Source organism: Poecile atricapillus, chromosome Z (assembly GCF_030490865.1).
Source record: "Poecile atricapillus isolate bPoeAtr1 chromosome Z, bPoeAtr1.hap1, whole genome shotgun sequence".
Taxonomy (NCBI): Eukaryota; Metazoa; Chordata; class Aves; order Passeriformes; family Paridae; genus Poecile; species Poecile atricapillus.
In genome coordinates this window covers 24,998,978-25,024,586 of record NC_081289.1, presented here as the reverse complement: position 1 = coordinate 25,024,586, position 25,609 = coordinate 24,998,978, and the positions used below count along the sequence as shown (strand labels likewise).

Below are 25,609 nucleotides of genomic sequence, written 5' to 3'. Positions count from 1 at the left end.
CCATATCTAAAATCTGAGGGGTTTTGATGCCTTTTCTTTTCCTCTTCAGGTGAAAGCAAACCTTGAAAAAGCAAAACAAGCTCTGGAAAGTGAGAAAGTTGAACTGTCCAATGAGGTGAAGGCTCTTCTGCAGGGCAAAGGCGATGCTGAGCACAAGCGGAAAAAAGTGGATGCTCAGCTCCAGGAACTGCAGGTGAAATTTACAGAAGGCGAAAGAGTGAAGACTGAACTGGCTGAGAGGGTTAACAAACTGCAGGTGAGTGGCATGGGTTTTCCTTAGCTTCAGCCCAGGGCTCAAGAGAAAAGGTTGTAGGGTGGTGTCTCCCCATGGCTAGTTAAAAAATTCTATTCCTCCTGAGGATAATGTTCCTACAAACAGCAGATCCATCATTTGCTTCCCAAGGAGTACACAAACTCTGTAACTCATTGCCAAATCAGGATATTTGGATTGATGTCACTGAATTTGAGCAGCCCTGAGAAGATGAAATAACCAGTTGCTGCTTGAGTTTTATAAGGCTCGAGGAGTCAGTGTCTGTGCCCCCTGAAGGCAGGCAGTGATTTGCACAGCTCTGTGAGCACTCAGCTGCTGGAACACCTGAAGTGGCACACACAGACAGGTGGTTGTGTAGCTCATGTGGAAGATAGTGTCTGGAAGTTTTGTCACATGGTTGATGGCTCAAGGGAGATGTGGATGGATTTCTCCTCCTTTCTTCAAAGGAGCAGCAACTCCCCTAGAGTGACATGAAACATTGTCTTTGGCCTTCTCCTTTATGGAGGGTTGTCATTAAAAGTTGAACATTGCCAGCATATACACAATCTTTTGAAGCGTGAAAATGTAATTTTGAGACTCTAGATATAATCCTGAAGCAGATAGTATAAAATAGAAGAGAGTTAGTATAAAATAGTATGAAATAGAAGATAGTCAGTTTAGTAAAAAATTTTACAGTTGCTTACCAGGCTGTCTGAAATCTCATGTAGGCCTTAACCCAAACCAACCAAAATCAGAAGGCTGTTGCAATACAGCTGATCTGAAATAAAAAAATCTCTTTTCAGCTTTTCACCTGGGACTGTGGAAATGATGTGTTCATCCCTTGAAAGATTATACACATGCCCTCCTGCTGAGAGGTGCCTCTGTTTTCAGTCTTAGGTCTCATGGCTGGTCACCTCTTCCTGTCTTTGCTCTTGCTGATGCATTCAGTAACTGATACTCTGATCTCTCCTTCAGGTTGAGCTGGACAATGTCACAGGTCTTCTGAACCAGTCTGACAGTAAATCAATCAAATTAGCAAAGGATTTCTCTGCTCTGGAATCACAGCTTCAGGATACACAGGTGAGAGCTTTGGAAACCAAGGCAGCTGTCTTTCTGTTACAAATTGGTAAAGGGAGAAATCACTCTGGATGCCATTAAGTAGTGACTATACAGCAGTTCAAAGGACTGGGTCTGGATTGTTTTGGAGGTTTTTTTGTTTTTTGGGTTTTTTTTGGCTAAGGGGTTTATACTGCATGCTGTTGAGAGCATTTCTACAGAAACAAGCTGGTTATCTTCCTTCTGCTTCTTCAGCCTGTGGAACATATGTGACTTTCCCTATCTTGGGCTTAGAAGTCCTGCTCTATCACCTTTCCATCTGAGACCACTTTAATGCTTCAACTGACTGGAATGCTTGTTTGAAGTTCTTGTTTGAGATCTTTGTAGTCAAGTGTTTGACAGGGTTTCTGTATGTATGTGTGTGACCTACAGTAAATTTGCCGAATTAAGCAGAAAGTTTTATTTCCCAGTGGATGTTGGGGAAGTGATAGATTGAAATAATTTTGTATTTTTTTCAGGAAATAAGTCATCCTCAGCCTTACACTTTGGGAAAAACAAGCATTTACAGTTAGCATAATATGACTCTTAAGGTCAAACATGGAATGCTAAGAAGGTTGGAAGGGAAAGGAAGTAGTCAGTAATAAGTAACCTTGAACAGTCATCTGTCTACTTACTGCTCTTTATAGAACAAACTCAAAGACAGGGCACAATATAAAAATTCTGCACTAGTTTGAAGATTGGTTAGTCTTTACAGATCCCTTCAGCTCAAGCACTGGCAGCATAAGTCAGTCAATGCCATGTTAAGTGACTAAGCTGGTAAAGGACCAGTGCTGTACAGTTCTGCTGAGACCAACATTGTTTTTATCCATGCGAGAGCACTTGGACCTGCTGTGTGTTCCTTTGGTACTGGAATATGAGAGACACGTAGCAGAGTACAGTCATGCTGTTGTTGGGAAGGGTCTGAATACTTTTTATGCTTTGAGGACTTGAGAAAGGACAAGAAAAAAAGCTTGTGTGGTAAGGCCCTGAGAAAGGCTTGTGTGGCAGGGTGTGTACTTTATTGATTAGAGTGTAGGAGAGAATAGGACCCTTCTGAATATTTTGTTTCTATACGGACTCACTGAAAGGCAGTCATTTAAATTCTGTCTTCAATTGTCTTATCTGTGAAGTTAGTTGCATGCTTAAACTCAACTTCAGAAGCACTCCTGGAGAGAGTGGGTGAGGATTGTGAGCCTTTAAATTCAATGAGTGGTGCTGAATTCCACTGGGGTGTTTGCTTTGTAGGAGCTGCTGCAGGAGGAGACTCGCCTCAAATTGAGCCTCAGCACTAAGCTGAAGCAAATGGAGGATGAGAAGAATGCTTTCAAGGAGCAGCTGGAAGAAGAGGAGGAGGCAAAGAGAAACCTGGAGAAACAAATCTCTGTTCTTCAGCAACAGGTACAGAGTCTGCATCCCAAAAATCAGTGACCTTTGAGAGTAAGGATAGATACAGGTCTGTCTTGAGAGAAGTTAGATTTAAATGTAGAATTGACTTCTAGTAGCACAACTTTTCCTGGGTAAGGGCGATTTGGGTGAGAGAAGAAATGAAGAGCACTCTGATGATAATCGGATGAACTGCTCATAGATTTCTGTCCAGGAATTCCTTTGAGAATTCACTCATACAATATTATCTGAGCAGGGAGTAGTACCTTCAGAAATGAGCAGACCTTCTTACTTCAAAGTCCTAAACTTCTGGTGCTGGTAAACTGCACAGAACATTTTATATGGCTTCATGTGTGATCTTGGTCCTTCAGGCAATAGATGCAAAGAAGAAGATGGATGATGGTCTGGGCTGCCTTGAGTCAGCAGAGGAAGCCAGGAAGAAGCTGCAGAAGGACTTGGAGGGCCTGAGCCAGCGTTATGAAGAGAAGACAGCTGCATATGACAAGCTGGAAAAAACAAAGACCCGCCTGCAGCAAGAGCTGGATGACCTTGCTGTGGACTTGGACCATCAGCGGCAGATCGTCTCCAACCTAGAGAAGAAGCAGAAGAAGTTTGATCAGGTATAATAACTTCAGTCACAAGCATTCAGTAGTACATCTTATTGATAGGTCTCCCTTAAGAATACCTAAGCAATACCACTTGGAGAATGCATATTTATTTCTGAACTAAGGCAGAGCACGCAGAGTGGAGGAAAAAGCTTTAATAGAAGTAAATTAATTTTGTTCTATGAATAGGAAGTTAAGCAATGTTCTTTTTCCCAAAGGGATAACATTTACATCAAAACCAAGATTGAGTTTGAAGTGTTGTTTGCAAATCATCTCAGAGAAGGTTGAAAATAATAGGTTGGAGGCCTAGGAAGTCAGAGGCTTGTTTACTTGGGGTCAGCACCGTAGTTAAGAGATGGGATGGAGCACTTCATTCTCTGAAGCTGCATTTTCTTGATTCCTTCTATCCATGGAAGAACACTATTAAGAAGGCCCTGATGAAAAGATGCATGTTTACCTTGTTAGCAAATGATCAGTAGTTTCTCAGAATACTAATGCTGTGCTCTTGTAGCTGCTGGCAGAGGAGAAGACCATCTCTGCCAAGTACGCGGAGGAACGGGATCGCGCTGAGGCAGAGGCCCGGGAGAAGGAGACCAAGGCCCTGTCCCTGGCCAGAGCCCTGGAAGAAGCCATAGAGCAGAAGGCTGAGCTGGAACGAGTCAATAAGCAGTTCCGTGCAGAGATGGAAGATCTCATGAGCTCGAAGGATGATGTTGGGAAAAGTGTAAGTATTGAGTTAAAGTGTCCCTGCAGGAAATGTCACACAGTCGATACTGTTACTTTTGTACTGCAAAAAGCTGATGCCAGTGGTAACACAGAGGAACGTTGTAGAGAGTTACTGGATACATTGTGAGTTTGTGAATGTTGTTTGTATTACATCAGTAAGTGGTAAAGGTGGGTTGGAAATTACCCAAATGAGGCAGTGGCAAAGCTGAAAATTACCTGGTATCCTTGTGGGAGAGATGAAGGTATGTGTGAACCTGATATGTAAAATACATAAATTAGCCAGGCAGTGGAAGACATTACCCCCAATATTTCAAAACAAGAAATGTCACAGTACTGAAGAAAAAGAATAAATTCAAAGGCTAAGAAGTATTTTCTTGAATTCTGTCAGAACCAGAGGTGTCCCACTCGGATAAGTCTGCAGCAGGTCAGGACTGGGCTAACAATTGCTTTTTGCTTTCTCCACACACATAACCAGAGCTAACAGTAATTGTGGCTCGGACTGGCAGCTTGCATCTGCCCTAATACAGGGACAGGTGCAGTGTTCTTGTATCCTGTGTGATGTGAGTGGCTGTTCTTAGCTGTTTTTGCAGTTAGGGTAGATTAAATTGTCTGCACTCTCTGGGGAAACCTCACGTGTGGTGGTACTGTGTTGTAGGTCCATGAGCTGGAGAAGGCTAAGCGAGCCCTGGAGCAGCAGGTGGAGGAGATGAAGACACAGCTGGAAGAGCTGGAGGATGAACTGCAGGCCACAGAGGATGCCAAACTGCGGCTAGAAGTGAACCAACAGGCTATGAAGGCACAGTTTGACCGGGACCTCCAGGGCCGTGATGAGCAGAATGAAGAGAAGAAGAAACAGCTGATCAGACAAGTAAGAACTGCTTTGTAAATCCTCAGTGCATTCTGTACACAAAGGCACTTGTGTCCAAAGACACTCAGACAGACAGTACCAATCCAAAGATTGTTGTTAATGTTAATACTCCAGGCAATATTGCAAAGCTGTGACAGACTTCCTCCCTTGTGTGTGGTTGTTCCAATAGTCTTTGTCTATCACAGGAATCCACGGGGCTTTATTTGTGAGGAATGTCCGCCCCATCCCCCTGCCATGGAGAATGAAAAAAAGTCACGTGCTTGCACTTATGCAGCCTTTGAAAGGGGAAAGTGAAAAGTGGGTGCTGGGAAATGAAGGAGCTGAAAAGCTGATGCCTCTGCTGCTCCACACAGGTCCGGGAGATGGAGGCGGAACTGGAGGATGAACGAAAACAGCGCTCCATGGCTGTGGCTGCCAGGAAGAAGCTTGAGATGGACCTGAAGGATTTGGAAAGCCATATAGACACTGCTAACAAGAATCGTGAAGAAGCCATCAAGCAGCTGCGCAAACTGCAGGTGAAACATTGCAGCTGTTTCAGCTGTCAGGGCAGAGTTTTTACCCAGGGAAACGGGATGTAAGATTTCACCTCACCATTGCCAGAACAATGCATCAGTGTCACAAGAGCAGCAGAATCTTGCAGCAGTTCACTGTGAAAGATTTTTTTGGCATTTCAAGCATCCTTCTAATCCCAATCTGCCTGTTTAACCCCTGGGAGACGAGCTATAGGCAACGTCTGCTTTAGTGCTTGCTTCAAGGTCTGTGTTTTTGGAATGGACTACAGAGCTGCAAAGCTAGAGGACCTTAAATAACATTTAGGCCTACACCTGCCCCAAGATGGCTCTGTTGTCCTTTTTAAATTCCTGCAAGCAGTTGTCTGACCTGTTCTTAGGAAAAACTAAATTCTCCCCAGACTGTTCATTCCATTGCTTCACTAGAAAGCTTCCTGTACCTTCCCTTCCCTTCTCTGTTTATCTGCCAAAACTTTTTTTCCACAGATAAGCAATCCTGTTTGCTTCCATTGATATTTTTACATGTTACTTGTGAAATGCAAAAATAATGATTTTTGTTTTTACAGCATCCTTTGTGGTTGTTGAAAAGTAATGAATCCCTATTTCTATTTTCCATCCATGTTTCCCGTAAAACAAATAAACCACATCTCTTAATATGAATTCATCCCTTTCTATTCTCTCTTTTCAGGCACAAATGAAGGATTACATGCGGGAACTGGAGGACACACGTACTTCCAGAGACGAGATCTGGGCACAGGCCAAAGAAAATGAGAAGAAACTGAAAAGCATGGAGGCAGAGATGATCCAGTTGCAGGAGGTAATGGAATATGCAGGAAAGTCAAGGATTGGTTTGTTTTCTTTAGCCAAGATCTACATGCAGCAGTCTAAGCTGGAGTGTTTATTTCTTTTCTTTCGTACTTCTTGCTCTGCTTAAATATGAAGTCCAATTCAAAATGCAGAATTTGGCCCTTTCCTGACAGCTGTGATAGGAGTGTGCAAAGCAAAGGAGGCTGTGGGGTGGACAGGGAACAGGGCATGTCATATAATTAGCTTTGGCTTATGCTAGAGACCATACCAGCCATTACCAGTAACTCCTTTTTCCTATGCCGCGTTAATTGGTAGCTTCCTATTGGATCACTGTCCGTCTCGTTTTCATTCCAGGAACTTGCAGCTGCTGAGCGTGCCAAGCGCCAGGCCCAGCAAGAGAGGGATGAGCTGGCTGATGAGATTGCCAACAACAGTGGTAAAGGGTGAGTAATGTTCCCCGTTTGAGGGAGGAGGAGCTGCTGTGAGAAAACACTTCTTGGCCTGTTATTTTTATGTAAACTGCAGCACACACTGTATCCCCTCTGGTCTCTAAAGACTGAGCTTATTTTGTATACAAGTAGTGAGTTTTCCCCAAGGCATCGATGCCATCAGTGCTGCTTTAATGCTTTCATGACTCTGTGTCCTGCAGAGCGCTGGCCATGGAGGAGAAGAGGCGCCTGGAGGCACGGATAGCTCAGCTGGAGGAGGAGTTAGAAGAAGAACAGGGCAACGCAGAGATAATCAATGACCGGCTCAAGAAGGCAAATCTTCAGGTACCTGTTCAGGCTGTAGTGGCCTGTGGGGGTTCTCTGGTGTCTGTGAATTGTCAGACTGTGCTCTGAGTAATGCCAGCAGCTGCCTTGTGCACAGTGCAGACCCTCAGAAAGCCATAGGTGTGAGCAAGATGGAAACAGCTGAATACAGTACAGAAAATAGCCAAAACTATTATGATGTTAACTCACTGGCTCTGGCCATTTAAAATCATTGGGTAGCTGGAACAATCTCCCAAGTTTATTTTAAAAGAAACCAACCCCCTCCCAGTCCCTTTTTTCTGTACTAAGGGATATTGAGAAAGATGATCTGTGGCATGCTGCTCCAACTTGACATGCTAAAGGATGCCACAGTGTGTTCGGAAAATTACTTTTCTGCCAGTTGTATGCTGTTTGAAATTGACTGAACATGTGAAATTTGTTAGGCTGCTATAGAAACCATGATTGTGATCTGCCTGTTGTGTGCCATATTTTGTCTGCCCAACTTTGAGAGTCAATCGTGTTGTTTTCTTATCACTCCCAAAGCCAAGGAGCTGGGCTGATTGTTTTCCAAAGGGCTCATTCATTCTGATAGATGAGAGTGTAGTTCTCTACTTGGTTGACTATCAGCCAGAGCCCTGGCTTGGAAGTAGACAAGTTCTTGCCCTTTTACCTCTGACAGACAGTATTTTTAAGCTGCTGCTTTGTATAGAAGTAGATAGACAGCAAATAAATAATAAATTAGTAAAGCACATGTATTGGATCCACTTGCCTCAGGATTTTTGTAATTCAGAGACTGATAATTACTGTGTTAAGTGTCAGACCATGACCTTAGCCCCAGAGGGCAGTGAATGTGATTGGCAAGCCCTAAGAGTAGGTTGATAAACCTGTTATTCAAGGAATTACTTCGAAACTCTGGGTAAACTAAGATACTTAGAGAAGTGTCCTGCCTACAGACAGCTCCACAGCTCCCTCTGCATCAGAGTTATTCCAGGTGTTCAGCTCACCCTCAGGGTCCTTGTTCTTTTTGAGTCTGAGAAATAAATGAGCCTTTCAGTCAGGAGCACTGGCTGTGCTGAGGAGTCCTTATCTCTCTCTTGGCGCAGATCGATCAGATGAACGCCGACCTGAACGCCGAGCGCAGCAACGCGCAGAAGAACGAGAACGCTCGCCAGCAGATGGAGCGCCAGAACAAGGAGCTCAAGCTCAAACTGCAGGAGATGGAGAGTGCTGTCAAGTCCAAGTACAAGGCTACCATCACGGCCTTGGAAGCAAAGATAGCACAGCTGGAAGAGCAGCTGGACATGGAGACCAAGTATGTACTGGGAGAAACTCTTGCTTTACAAGCTTCCACCCTTTCTGGGATTTTAAGCTCTTCTTAAATCTGATTTGTCTGAGTTGAGAGCTTCATCCTAGGTATACAGGGTAGTACAGAAATAAGATCTTGGCACACCTTCCTTATTTGTCACAGTAGACACTTACACTTACTTAATTCTTCTGAATTTCACCACTCCTAAGACTGTAGCTGTGGTGTGCTTGTTGCCCCTCTGTAGCTCTTGTCCGTGTGACATCAGCCTTTTGGTCATTTCTGGGGAACATTGCCTCTCATCCTCTTTTCTTCCTAAGCTGAGAAGGACTTTTGCTATTTTCCTCACTTCTGACTTGCCTGGGTCAGGTGATCTTGTTGGGGACAGTGGGAGATAAGCTGTTGTCTGAGCCCCTGGTGTTTGTGTTCAGGGAGCGCCAGGCTGCCAGCAAACAGGTGCGCCGTGCCGAGAAGAAGCTGAAAGACATCCTGCTACAGGTGGATGATGAGAGGCGTAACGCTGAGCAATTCAAAGATCAGGTGGGTACAGTGACCTGCAGTGTCTGTGAGTCTTCGGGGGGGGGCAGGCTTTCCCTCCTATGACCGAGGCATTCACCATCCTTTGCATTTCTCTTCTTCTCTGTCACTGTAATAATTACAAGATGAGAAAGATGAAAATGTGATTCTTTTATAGAAAAAACAAGGACCTCTCAAGTCCTAGGCAGTTCCCTTCAGAAAGGGAAGAGGGGGCTTTGGAAACACTTTTTTTTTTGCTACTCTGCTACTGTGCTGCAAGTCGGGGGAAGCACTGAGTTCTTATTATTTGTTGCCCCATTCATGCTCAGGCGGACAAGGCAAACATACGCTTGAAGCAGCTGAAGCGCCAGCTGGAGGAAGCAGAAGAGGAGGCCCAGCGAGCCAATGCATCCCGTAGGAAGCTCCAGCGGGAGCTGGAAGATGCCACCGAAACAGCGGATGCAATGAATAGAGAGGTCAGCTCCCTGAAAAGCAAACTCAGGTAAGGAGGAGCGTTTTGTGCCATGCCTTGGCAGCCAGTGCAGCATGGGCTTTGTGCAGCTGCCCCCAGCAAACAGCGGGGCCGGGTGCTTCCTCACCTCCTCCCTGTGAGTTGTGTGGAACATCGCTGACGTGCCGTGTGTCCTTCCCTAGGCGTGGGGACCTGCCGTTCGTCATGACACGCCGGATAGTCAGGAAGGGAACGGGAGAGTGCTCCGACGAGGAAGTGGATGGCAAGGCAGATGCTGGTGATGCCAAAGCTACTGAATAAGTCCTCCCATTTGACCCAGGTTACACGTGGGGGAGTGACCCATCTACCCTCCCCTCTTCCATTGGACTTTCAGCAAACCCTCTCCTCCTAAATTGGCTGGGGATCTGCAGAGCAAGCCCAGGTCTGTGTATCTGGAGCCATCGGGCATCTGTGTTCCTGGTTTTCTCCTCTTTCCAGTTTCCTAATCCTCTTTGTGGATTTAATGCCAAAGAGTCAGGGCTCTGAAATTTGACCAGCAGTTTGGCCACTGCAAAGGCCTGTAGAACTGTCAGTGCCATTTCTGCTGGTAAATCCTTACACAGTTTGGAGGGAGTGGGGCTAGGGAAAGATTATTTTTGCTGTAAATCTCCTTTTGTCTTCAATTCTAGCTGCAGGGAAGCTTCTTCCTGTATTCTTTCCCCTCCCTCTTTGTTTGCTTTCGGCAATCATGTTCAGTGACCTCAGACTTCTGCCTCTTTTAATCTGCCCACCCATGTGGTTTGGGAGCAGTTTCAGGAAAAACGGTGTGCTTTGGCCATGGCAATTTGCCCTTTCTTCTTTTGTGTGTTCCCAGGGGGGCTGAAGAGGGAAACTCTTCTTGGGACCGCTTACCTGGGGAACTTGCCAAAGTTGTCTCTCTCTCTTTCTTTCTTTTTTTTTCCTTTTTTCCTCCCTTCTTTTCCTGTCTGGACAGATTTCTGAAGTGCAATGATGTCCTGTTTGTGTCTCTGCCTCTGAGCGGTTTCATCTAAGGTAGTGTGGACCAGTAGTTAATGACAGGCTGGGGGAGCAGAGCAATGTCCTTGTGCTTGTCTGAGAATCTCTGGGGGACCAAATATATTTAATGGTAATAGACAGAATCTAGAGGAATTTAATAGGGTAGTGGGCAGAGGGTGGGGATAAGGGGAGGGAAATTCCTCTTATTGACATGTCCAAGCCTCTTGCACCTGCTCTGTAACCAGGGGTTGGGATTAGTTATTGTGCACCATTGAGTAAGAGTATATTAAAAACCCTTTAATCTGCACAGATATATGTAAGGCCTTTGTATTTCTTGTAATAAGTAATTAAGAAAAAAAAAATAAAGGTCTTTATCACTGCCTTTCTTTTGGGACCATGGTTATATATAGATAGTCTTTACTTTTCTACACCGTACACTGGTTGCTGGATTTACCTGTATTCTTAACCATATTGTATATGCTGCATTTAGACCTACTTATGAGCAAAGTAAGATTAAAATATGAAGCACCATACTGTATGCCTGAAGCGCCCTAATGCAGGAGCCTTCTGTCCCAATTGCTGTCACAGAAGAATTTAATTTTTTTTTATATAATAAAAGTGCCTTAGCATGTGCCTCAGCTGTGTGTCACCACTACAGTCAGTAATGGTTTACCGGTGCTCCACTGATGTTACCAATAAAGATTATCCATGTGCTGCAGTCCTGTGTGTGTGATGCCCTTCACTCCTTCCCTCGGTGCAGTAAACACCCTGTGTAGCCACAGAAACTCTGCTTTTTGTTACGTTTTTGCCAAAAATCGAGTAAGAAACTTCTTGTGCCCATATTCTGGTCTTCCTGGCCCCTTGAAGTGTGTCACAAGTACACTCTGGTCCGACAGGCAGGGCAGGAGAAGCTGGAGTGCAACAGCAGCAGCTCCTAACTCTGAGCTCATCCTTCCCATCCTGTGCTGGCAGAGATTTAGACCTTGCTGAGAAAGTCTGAGCTGGGAGCTGCGGTCGGGGCTGGGCCGGGCCTGGGTGGCAGCGATGGGGAAGGAGGTGCTGGCACTCACCACGAGGGGCCTGTGCTGCCAGCAGGGGCTGCTGCCAGGGCCAGTGCTGGCAAACAAGGAGCAGGGAGGGAGCAGCTTACGGGAAACTCCTTCCCTGCAGAGCACACGTGGCTGCTGCCCCCAAAGGGCGGCATTTCTGCCTAACCAGATGTTGGGAGGGGAAAAGTCTTCTCATTAAGAAACTTAAGTGTAAGTAGAAGTTAAAAAAACCAAGGGGGAGTGCAGAAGGAGCAGGCAGAGTTAACCAGGTGCTGCTGCACGAGTGTGTGCAGTCCCATTATAAAGGGTCAGCTGAGAATGAGCTGCTTTAGAAGCTGTGTTATGTTGGATGCAGTTTTTGAAAGCCTGGATAGGGATTAAGGCATGAGGGGCTGGATGTGGGTTCATGATATGTGGAGTACAGGCACTGCTGTGCTCATGTCCTGCATATAGGCTGTTAAAAACAGGATTGGACTTAGTGTCACCTGGGAGGTTACTGGCTCAGCCACTTCAATCTTTTTCCAAAATGTTTTGCAGAAACTTGCAGGGTATCTCTGAGACCAGTGTGCCCTTTAAATTGCATAGAAATTGCTTTCCCATCATAGGATCGACTTGATATGGCACCTCTGGCCAGGCACTGCAGTGATCCAGAGCAGAACCTGTGTGCTGGTGCTGTGATGACCCTTTTAAGCTCAGGCTGCTTTTTGTGTCCTTAGCCTTGTGCTGTGTGAGCCAGAGCACTGCTTGGCTGCAGTTCTGTCCTGTGCAAGATGGAAAGAGGCTTGTGTGGGGTTTTTTTGTTGTTTTTTTACTGGCACAGTATTTTTCTTCAGCTTTCTACTTTTTTGTGCATCCCTATGGAAGGGACAAAACTGAGTCTCCTATCCACCATTTTCTGCTTTGCAGCGTGCAACCTTAAGCCAGGAGATTCTCACGGCTTCAGGTTAGTTGCTCTTCTGTGGCTCTCCAGAGCTTGTAAATGCTTCACAGTGGTTTTCCCTGGAATTTTGGGGGTGGTCTGAGTAGGTGAATGGCTACAAGGGCTGGAATAAGCATGGAGGAGATTGAGCTCTGACCTTTTCTATGGGCCCTATAGAAAAGTTTCTGGAAGTTGTTGCTGGAGCTCTGTTTGTTGTCTGCACTATCCGGACTCAGGGCTGATGCTAGCCAGGGTTGGAAGGGTTTGAATTAGAGGGAAGGGCATAGAGAGATTTTGAGGAAATGTAAGAGATGATGAAGTTGATTACAAACACTCCTGTCCCTGCACTGGGTCATTCTGCTGGGACAAAGGATCTGCAACCAGATCATTATATTACATAAGCTGGCTAAAAAAAAAAAAAAAAAAAATTAAATTGTTGCAGGTTTACAGCAGGGCCCTCACAGGGCATTGCAACAGCAGAACCGAGGGCAGAGCAACCAGCCCAGCCCCAGCCTTTGGGAAATGGAGGTAAATCACCAGACCTGCAGCAGTATCCTGTACAAAGAGCCTTCTTTCCTGGGGAGCAGCTGAGTGCTCTGCTTGTTCCTGCTGCAGCTCCCCCCAGGGCAGAGCAAGGACAGTGGCCATTAGAGCCAGATCCAGCTGGGTTCCTGGGCACAACAGCACTGACCTGCCAGGTTTAGAATTTAGTGCTCTTCCATTTCTTTCACAAATTGATTCAAGTACCACTTACTGTAAATGAAGAATGAGGGTTCAGATTCAATGGCTGTGGAGTGGGATTCCTCAGTGACAGACACTGGAGTGGGGGAACTAAGGTGGAAAGCTGCAGCTTTCTCAGCCTGGGGTGTGAGGGAGGTCCCAGAGCATTGGTTTGATCCGAAAATAAAATGCAGGTTTCTGCAGCCTACCTCTAGAGCTCAGGCAGTTCAGCCTGTTCTGGAGGTGCTGGAGACAATATTCCCAGTTTCAAGACAGAGAGCTAGTACTAGTGGATAACTGCTGTCTGTCTGTATTTAATTTTGCCTTTTCCCTGACGCTCTAGCAGTGGGACCGAAAGCAGAAGGAAAAGGATAGCAAAAAAAAACCACTATACCAGAACCTTTTTTGTCCTGAATTTGTGACTCCCATCCTTGCTACCATTTCAAGCCTGTGGGGCTGAGCAGCCATGCAGCGAGAGGAAAAGCAAAATGTGAAACTTCTTGGGCAATTATGATCTGGCACATGAGAGGAGAGAGGTGCAGGGTGCCATCTCCCTGCACTGGGGCAGCCTCCCTCTCTGAGACTTGGAATTTGGGTAGAATGTACAGAGAAGGATGCTGAAAAGCCAATTAGGTAAAAGTACAGCCACTCTTTGGACTGGGCTTGGATGTGCAGGAGGAGCATTGAGGGCAGGCCACCTTCTGCACTCACCTGCCGCAGCCAAGGGTGCGTGCAGGCAGCAGAGGCCATGGGACACGCGCCCTGCAGGAGAGTCTGCCTTGAAGGTTTCACTATTCCTCAGCTCTCCAGCCCCAAGGAAGAGAGAGGGAGGAAGTGGAGGACTGATGATGATGGAGTGGTTGGCCTTGCAATGCTGTGTTAGTCATAATGTGGTTGCTTGCTGCTAATTAAGCTGGAATTACACTGTGAATGGCTTAATTCACTACAGCCCTAATTGACTTCTGATGGAATTTGTGCAGAATCTCATGGGAGTGGGTGTTGTGGCAGGGTGTATCACTCAGGACAAATAGATCACATCTTTAGGCTCCTTTTTAGGAGAAGAGCCATCGCTCAAATCTGTGACCTCATTTAAGACTGAGCTTGAAGGAGGGCTCTGTGGCAAGAAAAAAATTTCACTAGACATGAAATTCTGGTGGCAGAGAGTGGTGGTGCCAGTGGAGAGATTTGCCTAGAAGTGCAGGGATGCTGCACTGTACTGCCAGGAGATGTTGGGCAGCCTCCACCAGCTTTGTGGGTGAAGCAATGACTTGGTGGAGGAAAGAAAAAGGAAAAAAATACAACAAACCCTTGGCGCAGTGATCAAAGGAACTTCCTGCTTTTCATTCCCACTGTATCCAGGGAAACATCTCCCTGTGTTGCCTTATAAAGAAATAGCATTGCACAGGAGCTGAGCCCACCTTTCACTTTTCCTCCCCCAAACTCCTGGCACTGAGGCATTCCTGGTGAAGCCTAGGCATTCCTGCTGAATCCTTTCCCCTAGCCCCCTCTTCCCTTACAGAATGCTTTACTCGATCCTGAGCTGTCCCTGGGATTTGAGAAGACCCTGGCAAAACTTCCCAGCCTTGCAAGCTGCTGGATGGATGCAGGCTGCCCCATGGCCAGCGGGCATGTGTTGAAAGCTTGTTTCATTTCCTTCTCAGCACTTCCCCATGGGAGCTGAGAAGGGCATGAGAGCTGCATGCACCCTGTCTGTGCTGCCAAGTCCATCCTAGATCAGAGCTGGCTCTTTCAGACCCCGTTTCTGCCTCCCAAAGCTGGTGCAGGTGCAAGGAGCTCAGCTGTGGAGGAGAGACCGGCTCCAGCCTCAGGTGAGGCTCTCTGCTTGCCTCTTAAATATTAATGTTGTCGCTAGGAGCTGCAGCAGGCTTTGAAGCTGAGGTTTTGGGCGCAGCCAAAACAGGTTTTAATGAGGTAACACAGCCCAATTTGCTGTGCAGGCTTTTGATCCTGTGGGCTGTCAGTGTGCTTGTGCAGCTCACAGCTCGCCAGCTCATCATTTTCGGAAGCACGAGGCACCCGGCTGTCTTGCCTTGACGTGTCCTTGTGGGCAAGGATAAAACTCTTGATCAGCTTTTGCTTGAAGCTCAGCTCACCATTTCCTTCTCACCTGCAAAGTTTCTGGGCGGTGACTTCAAGGACACAGTTTATGCTCCAGCATGGATCTGCAGTTACACTGCAGCAGGACCCCACGCAAGGAAAGGAGCCAGGTTTGTGCTGTCTGTGTTTGTTCAGGCCCCTGCTGCGGGGCTGGAGGGGATTTATCTGCATCCCAACACCTCTCCTTTGCTAAGGGAAACACCTCTGTGCTGCAGCTGAGGCATTTGGTTCAGAATAGGGATGGCCAGCACAGCTGGCAGCCCTGCTGCACTAGAGAATAACACAGAGTATCTCTACAGAGTAGGAGGAAATTACACCGTGAGTAAAGCCCCTCCTACCTCAGAGGTCGTTTGCCGGCACTGCTGCCCTGGGCAAGTGAGAAAACCAGAATTGCTTGAACAGAAAAGGCAGCGGGGGTGGGGCCCAGCAGCTGCATTTGTGGGGCTGACTGGTGCAGGGCAGGCGGCCCCAGTGCCACCAGTGGAAGTGTCAGGACAAGGATGGGACCAGCATCCCAATGGGCAAGGATGTGCCAGCATGTGCAGCATGCCCTGCAGGACTGGTGCTCTCACTGGGTACAGCACAGCCCTAAACACAGCACAGCTTCAGAGGGACACTGAGGATGAGCCAAGCCTGGCAAAACATCCCCATGAAGGGACCGGACATGTTTGCTTTGGGCAGAGGATGAAAGGGGATTAGGGAGAAAATCACAGAGGGAAACCAAATAGCAGCTTCTCTGTGGCTCCTCTCCCATAACCTGGAAGCAAAGAGATATGTGATGGAGAGAGGAAGCAGGCACCCACTCCATGGACGTAGGGCATAGCAGGAGCAGAGCTGTGTCCAGGATTATCATGCAGGATCATTTCAAAACAGCTTCTCTCCAAAGCCAGATTTCAAGGTCCCAATCCCCTGGATGGACAGAGCAGTTGTTCCCTGCTCTGCTGTCCAGAATCTGACAGATCAATTCCTCAAAATCTCCCCTCTGCATTCCCCTGGCAGCTCTATGAGCTGTGCTTGAGGATGCCTGCTCTCCATGGGGCCGCAGTACCTATGGCTTGCCCAGCAGGAGAGGCTGCCTCATGATACTGCCACGAACTATTAAAAGCAGCAAGATGATTAAAATAAGCTGTCATGGGACATTCACTCCAAACAGAAAGCATGAGCTGGATCCTGTCATTTCCCAGGAAAGTTAATCTGTGTTTACAGGCTGCCATGAAGTTGGGCCGTGCTGGTGGGAGGCTCCCCAGACTAATTTCTCTCCTGGCAAGGTGTGTGGGGGCAGCAGCACTGCTGTGGGCAGCTGGCTCCATTTTCCCCTGTCAAACAAAGCCTTTTCCTGGCCACCAGGGTGGAATAAGCAAACACCTCCTGGCAGGCGCCATGGCAGGAAGAGCTGGGTCTGGAAATGCCCGCGCTCTGCTCCTGACAGCGGCAGAACCTCGGCTGTGCTGCAGAAGGGTGAGAGGTGCTGGGGTGGGAGCCCATGGAGCACCTCTTGGTCACAGTCTCACTTGCTGGGACATCCCACCAAGGTAGAGAGCACTCCCTGTGAATAGCAACGTGATGGTTGGACTTCCACCAGCCAGAAGAGCCCACAGTTCCCTTCTGCAATCAGTTTCCTGCAGCACAGGTCAAAGATGCCCTGAGAATCCTCCAGCTGATCCCAGCAACACTCCCTCCCACCTGCCCAACAGGGACCCTGCCTCTATGCACGCTGCTGTTGCTAAAAAAGAGGCCCTTAGGCTTGTGTTGGGGCTGGGGATAAATCAATTGCCACTGCCCAGGTACCTTTGCTGGGGAGGATCACAGATAGCCGGTCCCAGGTCTCCCAGCCCCGTGTCCTCCTCACAGTGCTGAAACTGGGGACACATCTGGTGTGTGCAGTGCTCACCTGTCCTGTTTGAGTTGCTGGGTGAGAGCGAACCAAGCAGAAGAGATGGGTTGCACAGGCAGCAAAATTTTTCACCTGACATAATTTGTTCCCTTTACCTGCTTAGCTTTTGGATTCTGCCTTTTCTGTTGCAACTGGCACGGCCCTTCTTGCTAATCTGGGCAGTTACTGGCAGGACAGGGATTGCTCCCACGTGGTTTTGATGCTACTGCTTTCTGATTTTCTTGTGCAGTGAATAGATAAAATATTTACTGTCTTTCCTCGTCTTTCTTTTTTTCTCTTTTTTCTCCTCTCCTCTCCTCTCCTCTCCTCTCATTTCTGAACAATCCAGCAAATCCTTTGATGCCAGAGTCAGTCACAGCACAACATTTCGCAGAAAATAAGTGCTCGTGGCAATTCCTGCTCTGCAATTTGAACTTCTTTCCTCTTTAAAAAAAAGGTAAAATTTGGGGACATGAGGATCTGGTAGATCTGGTAGGATCCACTGCTAAATTACTGCCTTAGAGGATGACTTGCAAAGTGTGGATGGAGAATACCAGCTGTGACTGATGGACCGGGATGCGTTTAAAAATTAAGTACCTCAGAGAACTAATGAAGAATGGTTTCAGCTGAAGAAATTTCTCGTGGGTTGAACGCTGGAGGAAAGAGATGAATTATCAACGATACAGCAGGTGAAAAGGGGCTGCTTTATTTATTTCCGAAGCACAGCGAGACTCGATGTGTACTTACCTGTGTTGATTATGAGCCCCGCTGAGCTTGATTATAATTCGCTCTCCGGGGCGAGCGTGCTGCGCTCGGCGGCAGGGAGGAAGTGCAAAAGGAATTTGTCTGTGCCAGGATGAAATGTGATTACTGGCTGCACGCTGCAGCAGAGGCTTGTTTCTGGGGGTTGGGGATCCCACACCTCTCAGGTATCCTATGAGTGCTGAAACACCTGAGGGAAGTTTATTTTTTTGGCCTGTTTCTGACTGGTTTGGTGCCACGACACCTAAGCTGGCACTCGGTAACAGTACAGAGCTGATAGTCTGAGGTGATCTCTTTGAAACAAAGCAACAGCTTGGCAATGGCCTTAAATGAAAGGGAGAGCTTTGCTATAAACTAATTCTAAAGCAGCTGCCCCACAGCCATGGAGGAGCTGGAAACTGCTTTAACAGTGGTTTTAGTTAGAGCTCGAGCAGTTTATGGATGGGAATACCTGGTGTGATTTCTGGGCTCAGTGACACGGGACAGCCATGGGCAGCCTGAGAAGGGATTCTGGGGATGATGCAGGGGGATTTGGGGTACACTGCAGGGACCTCAGTGGGTTGTGGGGAAGAAGAGGGCAGAGCAGAGGCAGGGCAGTGAGCCCTTGGCTTGTAGGCTCACACTCCTGATAGTTCTGGGAGCCTTCAATGAGGTTTTGGCAGGGGAGGGGTGAGTTCATTCCTGCTTATAATCTGAACCTCTGGCTCTCTTTTCTCTTCCTCTCCCTTCCCCTACTAATGTCTCCCAAGGGAAAGTTCCTGCTGCAGTAAAGGGGAGGAAAAGACAAATCACAAAAGCAGAGGGCTGGGGGATGCCGGGTGGGGAGGCAACTCCAAGGGGCCGGCCTGCTGGAGCAGACTCAGGAATGCTGGTGAGGGAGTGGCAGCAGGGACAGTGGAAAATACATATTAAAGGGAGAAAAAGACTTTTAAAATCAGTGTGAGCAGGTCCATGAGATGAAACGGCAGTGACTTCTCTAGAATGACATGGTTATAGCCTTGTACCTCAATTACATTTATTTGGGTGTCCTACCTGTACATTCTCACTGCTGAAGAATGCACTCAGACTGCTACCAGCTTTCCCCTCTGTCGTAAATTGCTGGAATTTATAGCACTTACTCTGAAGACTATGGTGATTTCCCCATTCCATATTTAACCCGTGTCACCCAAACCACCTAAACTGCATCTGAATGCAAGCTGTATGAAGAAAAGTGATATTACTACAAGTCAGAGGCAAGTCTTGGGAGGGAGTGGCCAGCATGAAATGGTAGTTCTGAGTCACACGGCTGTTTTCTGGGTCAGCCAGACCCTACTGCACAGGGCTGGTATCCCCAGCCAGCTCCAGTGTCACTCAGGGATTTCCACCACAGTTTTATCATCAGCTTCGCAGGGCTGTGGATATTCCTTTCTGAATTTTGCATGGGCTGGTAATGTTTCATTTTGATTTGAATCTCTAGCCCTGATCAAATGGCTGTTCAGCAGGCAGGAAAAGGACAAGGGGCTGGAAAACATGACTAAATATGGCTGTGTTTCTGGTTGCTACAGACTGCAGGATTAGCAGCCCCTTTTTGCCAGCAGTCACAGCTGAAGTTCCCAAGGTTTGAGGATCACTGAGGGGAGCTATATCCCAGCCCTCTCCCTGCCTTTTTTATTTTTTAAAATTTTTAAAATTTTTCTTAATTTTTTTTGTTTGTTTCTTACAGAGAAATCTGCAACCTATTGTGTGGGCTAGTAAACTTGGCAGCCTGCAGCTGCCTATAAAATTGCATTAGGCGTTTATATTTCCTGTAGCGGATTATGTGTTGTCTGGATTTCGGATGATTCCGGGCAAGAGGCTTAGCCTTTCTTTTTTTCAGGGGCAGGGGGGGTGTGTGCTACAAATTGCATTTGAAATCATTTCATCTTCTTGAAGATAGGAGAGCACTGGCAATCAGCAGGGCACACGGATGTGTTTCAAGACAGACGTAGGCAGCGTCCCTGCCTGCGGCTTGCAGAGCTGCTCCAGCCCCGTGTGCAAGGCACAGGCACCAAAGTCCTCACCTGGCCCACAAGCACATCAATAACCCCATTGATGGCAATGATATTTCTCATGCTTCAAGTTAAGCAAGTGCTTGAATGTCACGCTGAATCACAAGTGAAGGATTTCTTCGCGCTCTCGCGGATTCAGTTCTCCTGACCCAGCTGGCTCCGTGTACCCGCACACATCGGGAGTTTATCTGAAATCTTAGTATTTATGCAGATGGAGCATACATGGGGGATTTTCTTTTCAAACTGGAGGTTGACTTACTTTGAAAAAATCCTCTTGGCTCGTATACAGAGTATTTATTGTGCTTTACCAGTTTTCTGATTTGGATCTGAAGCCAAAGAGGCAGTAACTATTTTTAGAGTGGAGGAATCACATTCACAAAAAAAAAAAAAAAAAAAAAAAAAAAGGAAAAGTATGTTTTCAAATCTTACTTGAAATCTGTGCTGTATCAGCAGCAAATAGCATTGTGAAGGGGTAAAATCAGATTGCAAGTGCTTATTGGTACAATGTTATCATAAATTTACAGAGCACTTTTCTGCACGAAGGAAAATCGATCATCTTTTACTGCAAATGTACATTCTCAGGGCACGATTTTGGAGTCGTGTTTATGTGAGTAAGTTGTGTCTCACAGTCCCTGGGATGCGAATGCTGCACTGCTGGATAGCCAGCAGGTGGAGTCATCTATAACGGATGTGCTGCGGTCTGGAAAGTTATTGAGTAAGTACGGGATGGGACACGTGGAAATTCCAGCTGGAAGCTGAGACCAAGGAAAATATAAGGAATGGAACTGGAAAACTGTGAGCGTGGCAGATACGAAGAGCTAAAACTTTAGCAGCAGCAGAGGAGGGACCTGCAAAATGTTTGGAATAGTGAATAGCTGGAGCAATCCTGGAAACACTTCTGTGGCTTGGATCCCGAGGCGTAATTCATGCTGTTGTAATTTGCACAGATGGCGGATGTCTCAAGGGAAGGCTCGAACAGCTGGGAAACATCAGGGTGTGGGCCAGCTTCAACCACACACCCTCTCTTTATCCCCGAATCAGTCACAGAAGTGAAAGGTGATACCGAGATCACTGCAGAAAATATCTGCAAGCAACTCTCTGCGCTGGGAGATGGCTCCTCTTGCGTGGTGAATCCTGTTAAGGACCAGATTAGTTTGGCATTTTGTGTGTAAAAATGCACTTTCAGAAGCTTTTCAATAAAGCAATTAGGGAGGATGAATCAGCCTCAACTCCAGAGATCAGCCATGTAATAAATTGAGTTGTAGCTAAAGGGCCCTAATAAGCAGGGTGCTTCACTGAAAAGGAGCAGGAGTTACTCCCCCACCTTACCCTGTTCAGTTCCACGATGTGCCCAGCCACCACAGAGAATGTTTTGCTTTGTCCTCTGCTCTATCTGCCTGTTACACCAGGAATGAAAGTTGCCTCCAGCGGGGCATTTGCCCTTCTCAAGCTGTGCGGCCTCCAGCCTATTTGGAAATGCGCGGTTGCAAACAATGATTGGTACTCTCTGTTTGTGTGCCCGTGTAAGCTGAATAGCAATGTCAGGCTGCTACAGACTCGTGTCTGAGAGAGGAGAGGGTGGCACAGGCCTGAGGTGCTTCAGAGACACAGCCAGAGATGTGCAGCCAGGCCACTGCAGGACTGCAGCCGCTGCTGGCCCATTGATGGGGACTCCAGCCTTCATCAACCTCTGGTTCACTCATCACAGGCAACTGAGGGGAATAAGTGCCAGGTATTTCCCAAGTACTGGATCTCTGGCATCCAGCGGGTAGGGAAGAGCCAATGAGGCTTTTTTTCTGTGTCCCCATGAAGGGAGGTACCCTGTGGTACCTCTGTAGCTCATACTGTTTATCTTGGTCATTATCTCAGTCTTATTTATCCAGCTCTGCAGCCTGAACAGGAAAACAAGAGACCTTTCATCTCCCAGATGTGCTCTCCACACACCTTTCTGCTATTATACATTTTTGGGATATACAGGGATGCCCTTTCAGGTTAGAACTGCTGGAGGACCTACCTTATTCCCCATCCCCCCAGGCACAAGCAGTGCAGGCAGATGGCATTTTTATGCTAATTGCATCGATGCAGGTAACTGCTTCTGTGCTGCAGGTGCCATCCTGCTTTAGCAGCATCGGGACACCTGAAATGCCACACCTGCTGTACAGCCTGGTGCACCACAGAACCACAGACCAAGCAAACAGCAAGGATAAATGTGCTGCAGCGATGTTTGCAGGAAACAGGAAAATGAGTCAGGAAAGTTTTGCTCTGAGCTCTCCGGTGGATTCCCAGCTGCTGACACTGCTGCCTTGCTGGAGTGCCGAGGTGCTTGGAGGTGTTTGCTGAAGCCAGGTGTCCTCATTGCGAGAGGTGGCACTGGGAAAAGAGCGGGTGCATTGTGGATTCTGGCCCAGTGACTGACAGCTGCCAGCACCTTTGCGTCACAGCGACATATTGATATTGGCATCCTGCCGCTGCTTGGGCACTGGCACCCTCCTGGCACACCATTCGGGCCAGGTGACAAGGTCCTTGCATTTTGCTGACCTAGGTTATGTATTTTTAGCTGTGTGCTAATTGGTTACAAGAAAAGGCAGCTTCTGCTGGTAAAATTTTGTAGCAAATTGCTGGTCTGAGATAAGGAAGAAGAAACATTTACCCACACTAGTTACTACGGAAAGCTCCATCGTCGCTTCCTGCGAAACCAGGACCAAAGTCCAGGCTGAAACTTTACCTTGGCGGCACTTCATCACCTGTGGAAGTACTGCTGTGAGGAGGAAGAGCATTTGGCTTCAGAGGCTTGTCTGACTGGACAGAAACAGCAGGAATGAGCAGGGCTGGGCAAGGCGCTAGACCCCACCTGACCCACTTAGCAGAGAGACAAAATCCTCCATGAAAGAGAGGAACAAAGCTGCTGGAGGCTAAAAGGGCAAGAGGGAGCTGGTCAGCAGGGTGAGACATGGTGTGTAGATGATGGAAGCAGAAAGAAACTGTTCTCAGTTGTGGTGGTGGAGAGGAGACATTTGCTTTGAAGTGGCTCTGAATGATTTCTATGCCTTTGAGCCAAAGGCTAATAACTGAGTTTGTGCCTCTCTTCATGCCTGTGCTTTAGAACTTTCATGAGTCACTGCCTCTGCTCCGTTCAAGCACCTTCTGGGACCCAGCCCTTTGTTCTTCCATAGATGTTTCACACCCAGCATCCTGATGCCACCTGATCTCCAGCCCAGTGGGAGAACCAGCACATGTTTTTCCAAGGAATCTCTTCAGAAGATATCCTTCTGCAGGGAGGATACCACCACAATTTTATTCTAAAATTATCTTAATCCGTTCAGGAAAGATACACTCTTCATGCCAGCTTCTGGGAGCTCTCTGCGAGGACAACATATCTTACGATTGCCTTTCTCCGATATGCCAAAGACAAAGCACTGGTGAGCACTCTGCAAACTAGTCCATGAAATCACAGCACATAAGAGCCTTTGGCAAGAATGCTGTGCAGCAGTGGAAGGGTTAACAGAGGAGTCAGCTGTCTGTTTAGTATGTCTCAGATGTCACATACAAATACCTAAAAGGCAGCTGGGTTGTGTGAAAGGAAATCAACGGATTAAGATTGTGTCTCAACTCAAAAGCTTTTTTGTGACTTCAGGAATGCCTCATATCCCATCTGTTAAATGGAGATAATACCTATCCCACAGTCTTACCATGAAGACAAATTAATTAATCTTATTTTAAGAGGAAATGGAAAGATCTGGATAAATGGTAGTATGTAGTAACAGGGCAGTAATGTCAGAAAGCTCACAATGGCACAGAGCATGGTGGTGGCAGCTGCAGGTCACTTCGGTAGGAGGGCACAGTTCAGCTCTTTTCACCTGCACCATCACTCAGCTCCGTGCCCTGTGGTGGTCCTGGCTCCTCCCTTGGAGCATACCACAGCCAGCTGAAAACGCCTCACCAGGATGCCTATGGCACTGCCAGCTCTGCCAGGAGCTGCTCTGCAGCACAGACCATGTGCACACAGGATGCAAGGGAGAACTGGCAGCAGCTTTGGCACCTGCATGGCAGGAGGTGGTGGAAATGGGGTTAGGAGAAAGAGAAGAGAAAAATGGAGGCTGGGCACCATAAGGCAACTCCTTTCTTTGATATCCCCAAGGGAAGTGTCAGACAGACACTGAGTTACCACAATGAGAGGAGTGCTCTGTGAACTGTTATTTCCTAACTTGACTGAAGGTTGAAGCCTTCTGCAGCTCCACACAGGCAATACCTTAACTTGGACCCTATCATGTAGAATCCCTGGTCAAAATTAGGGGGGAAAGAGAAATACAGAAACACTGCCTTTCTCTGTATGAGCAGCATCCCAGTCATGAGAATTGCAGCTTCTTTCCAAGCCAAGGGTGGACTGAACACGTTCCTTCAGTGTTGTTTGACAGTCTGGCTCATTTTATCAAACCCAGTCAAGATGAATGAGACATGTGTTTACCCTTGGTGGGTGAGCAGACAAAAGCTGCATATAATTGTCTTCTGGGTGCCTGCCACTCCGTGGGGATTTGTAATCATTTTGAAAAAAAGAGATTTCCCCTGTCACTGGAGGAGACAAGCTGGCACCTCAGCAGAAAACATACCACTTAAAATAGCTTTCAACGTGGCCTTGAAAACTATTTTTGGATGGGGAAAAATGTGGTGTAAGGGAAGACTGGAGTCATGTATGGTAACTGTCACTCAAAACCAAAGGCTCTATAATTTCATGAAGATCAACAGATGTAGCATGTACAGAGGATATGGAACATGAAGATAATCTAACTGGTTCCCAGGCTTTGTTACACATGGTGATATTCAAGAAGTCAATAAAGGTTTCCTCACACCGACCAACTCCATTTTTTTTTAGTTTTTTCCTTTTTCTTCAAGTTGTTGGCAGGCGGGAGTGTCATCCCCACCCCATAACAAGCCAACCGCAGATTTGTATTATGATCTGTGGATTAGTTCTCCATCAAGTTGCCATGGCTTCCAGACTACGTTCAGGACAATACAGGCTGCCTACGCCTTCCTCATTCTAGAGCAGACATTGTCCTCAGCGCTACCAGATAGCAGCAGCATAATAAAATCAACTTTATGTTTTGGTTGAGGATCCCAAATTTATTTCTCAAGATCAAAAACGTGGAGACACACGAAAGGGCTGATGAACAGGCTTTGGGCTCTTGCAGACTGGTGTCTCCATCCAGTTGGAAGTCAAATGCAGCAGAAGAAACGAGGTGAGATACAGATATATATGTACATAAATGCAGGAGAAACCCACAGAGGCCATCAGGGACAGGAAACCAGTGCAGCCCCTTCCTCAAGAAATCAGATGTGCTCTGTGGCAGCGCGGCGAGCCCTGGAGTGAGGTGCAGGGAGGAGGCCTGGGAAAGGCCGGAAAGAACACAATGCACTGAGTGATGCGAGGTTGCGCTGAGCAGGGCTCCGGGGCTCTGGAGCCGGGCAGCACACCCCTCGCTGCTGGATGCTCCTGAAGCGGGGGTCAGGCCAGTACCCCTCATCCCAGGTTCGCCTCAGTTCCTTACGGAAGCGCTGCGGAAACCTCACGCCCAAAGGCAGCCCCGCGCCAGCGGGGCCGGGACCAAGCCGGCCCGCGACGGGGGACCCGGCTCTGCCCGAGGGCTGGGCGCCCCGCACTCCTACGGCCAACGCGACCGCCGCGGCCCGGCTGGGGGTCCCGCACCCGCCGTTGTCCCCACAGGGCGGCGGGGCGGGCTCGGCGCAGCCCCGCTGTCCGGCGGTGCCCAGGCGGCCCGGCCGAGCGGCCATTTCCCGGAGCCCCGCGCCGGCCCCGCCCCGCCCCGCGCCGGCCCCGCCCCGCCCCGCCCGTCCCCGCCTCCG

The 25,609-nt window shown here is 47.7% G+C and overlaps 1 protein-coding gene across 1 annotated transcript in view; it reads left to right on the top strand.

Annotated features, from left to right (window-relative positions):
• LOC131592959 (myosin-9-like) overlaps positions 1–11,000 on the top strand; it is a 70,215-nt gene extending 59,215 nt beyond the window's left edge. Inside the window, exons 28-41 of the mRNA XM_058864949.1 lie at positions 50–256; positions 1,226–1,330; positions 2,591–2,743; positions 3,100–3,348; positions 3,845–4,057; positions 4,715–4,927; positions 5,281–5,442; positions 6,125–6,253; positions 6,598–6,686; positions 6,893–7,016; positions 8,099–8,307; positions 8,730–8,838; positions 9,144–9,316; positions 9,469–11,000. Coding sequence (XP_058720932.1) covers positions 50–256; positions 1,226–1,330; positions 2,591–2,743; positions 3,100–3,348; positions 3,845–4,057; positions 4,715–4,927; positions 5,281–5,442; positions 6,125–6,253; positions 6,598–6,686; positions 6,893–7,016; positions 8,099–8,307; positions 8,730–8,838; positions 9,144–9,316; positions 9,469–9,586 — 2,253 coding nt within the window. The 3' untranslated portion in view covers positions 9,587–11,000. The remainder of the gene's footprint in view (positions 1–49; positions 257–1,225; positions 1,331–2,590; positions 2,744–3,099; positions 3,349–3,844; positions 4,058–4,714; positions 4,928–5,280; positions 5,443–6,124; positions 6,254–6,597; positions 6,687–6,892; positions 7,017–8,098; positions 8,308–8,729; positions 8,839–9,143; positions 9,317–9,468) is intronic.
• The last annotated feature ends 14,609 nt before the right edge of the window (positions 11,001–25,609 follow it).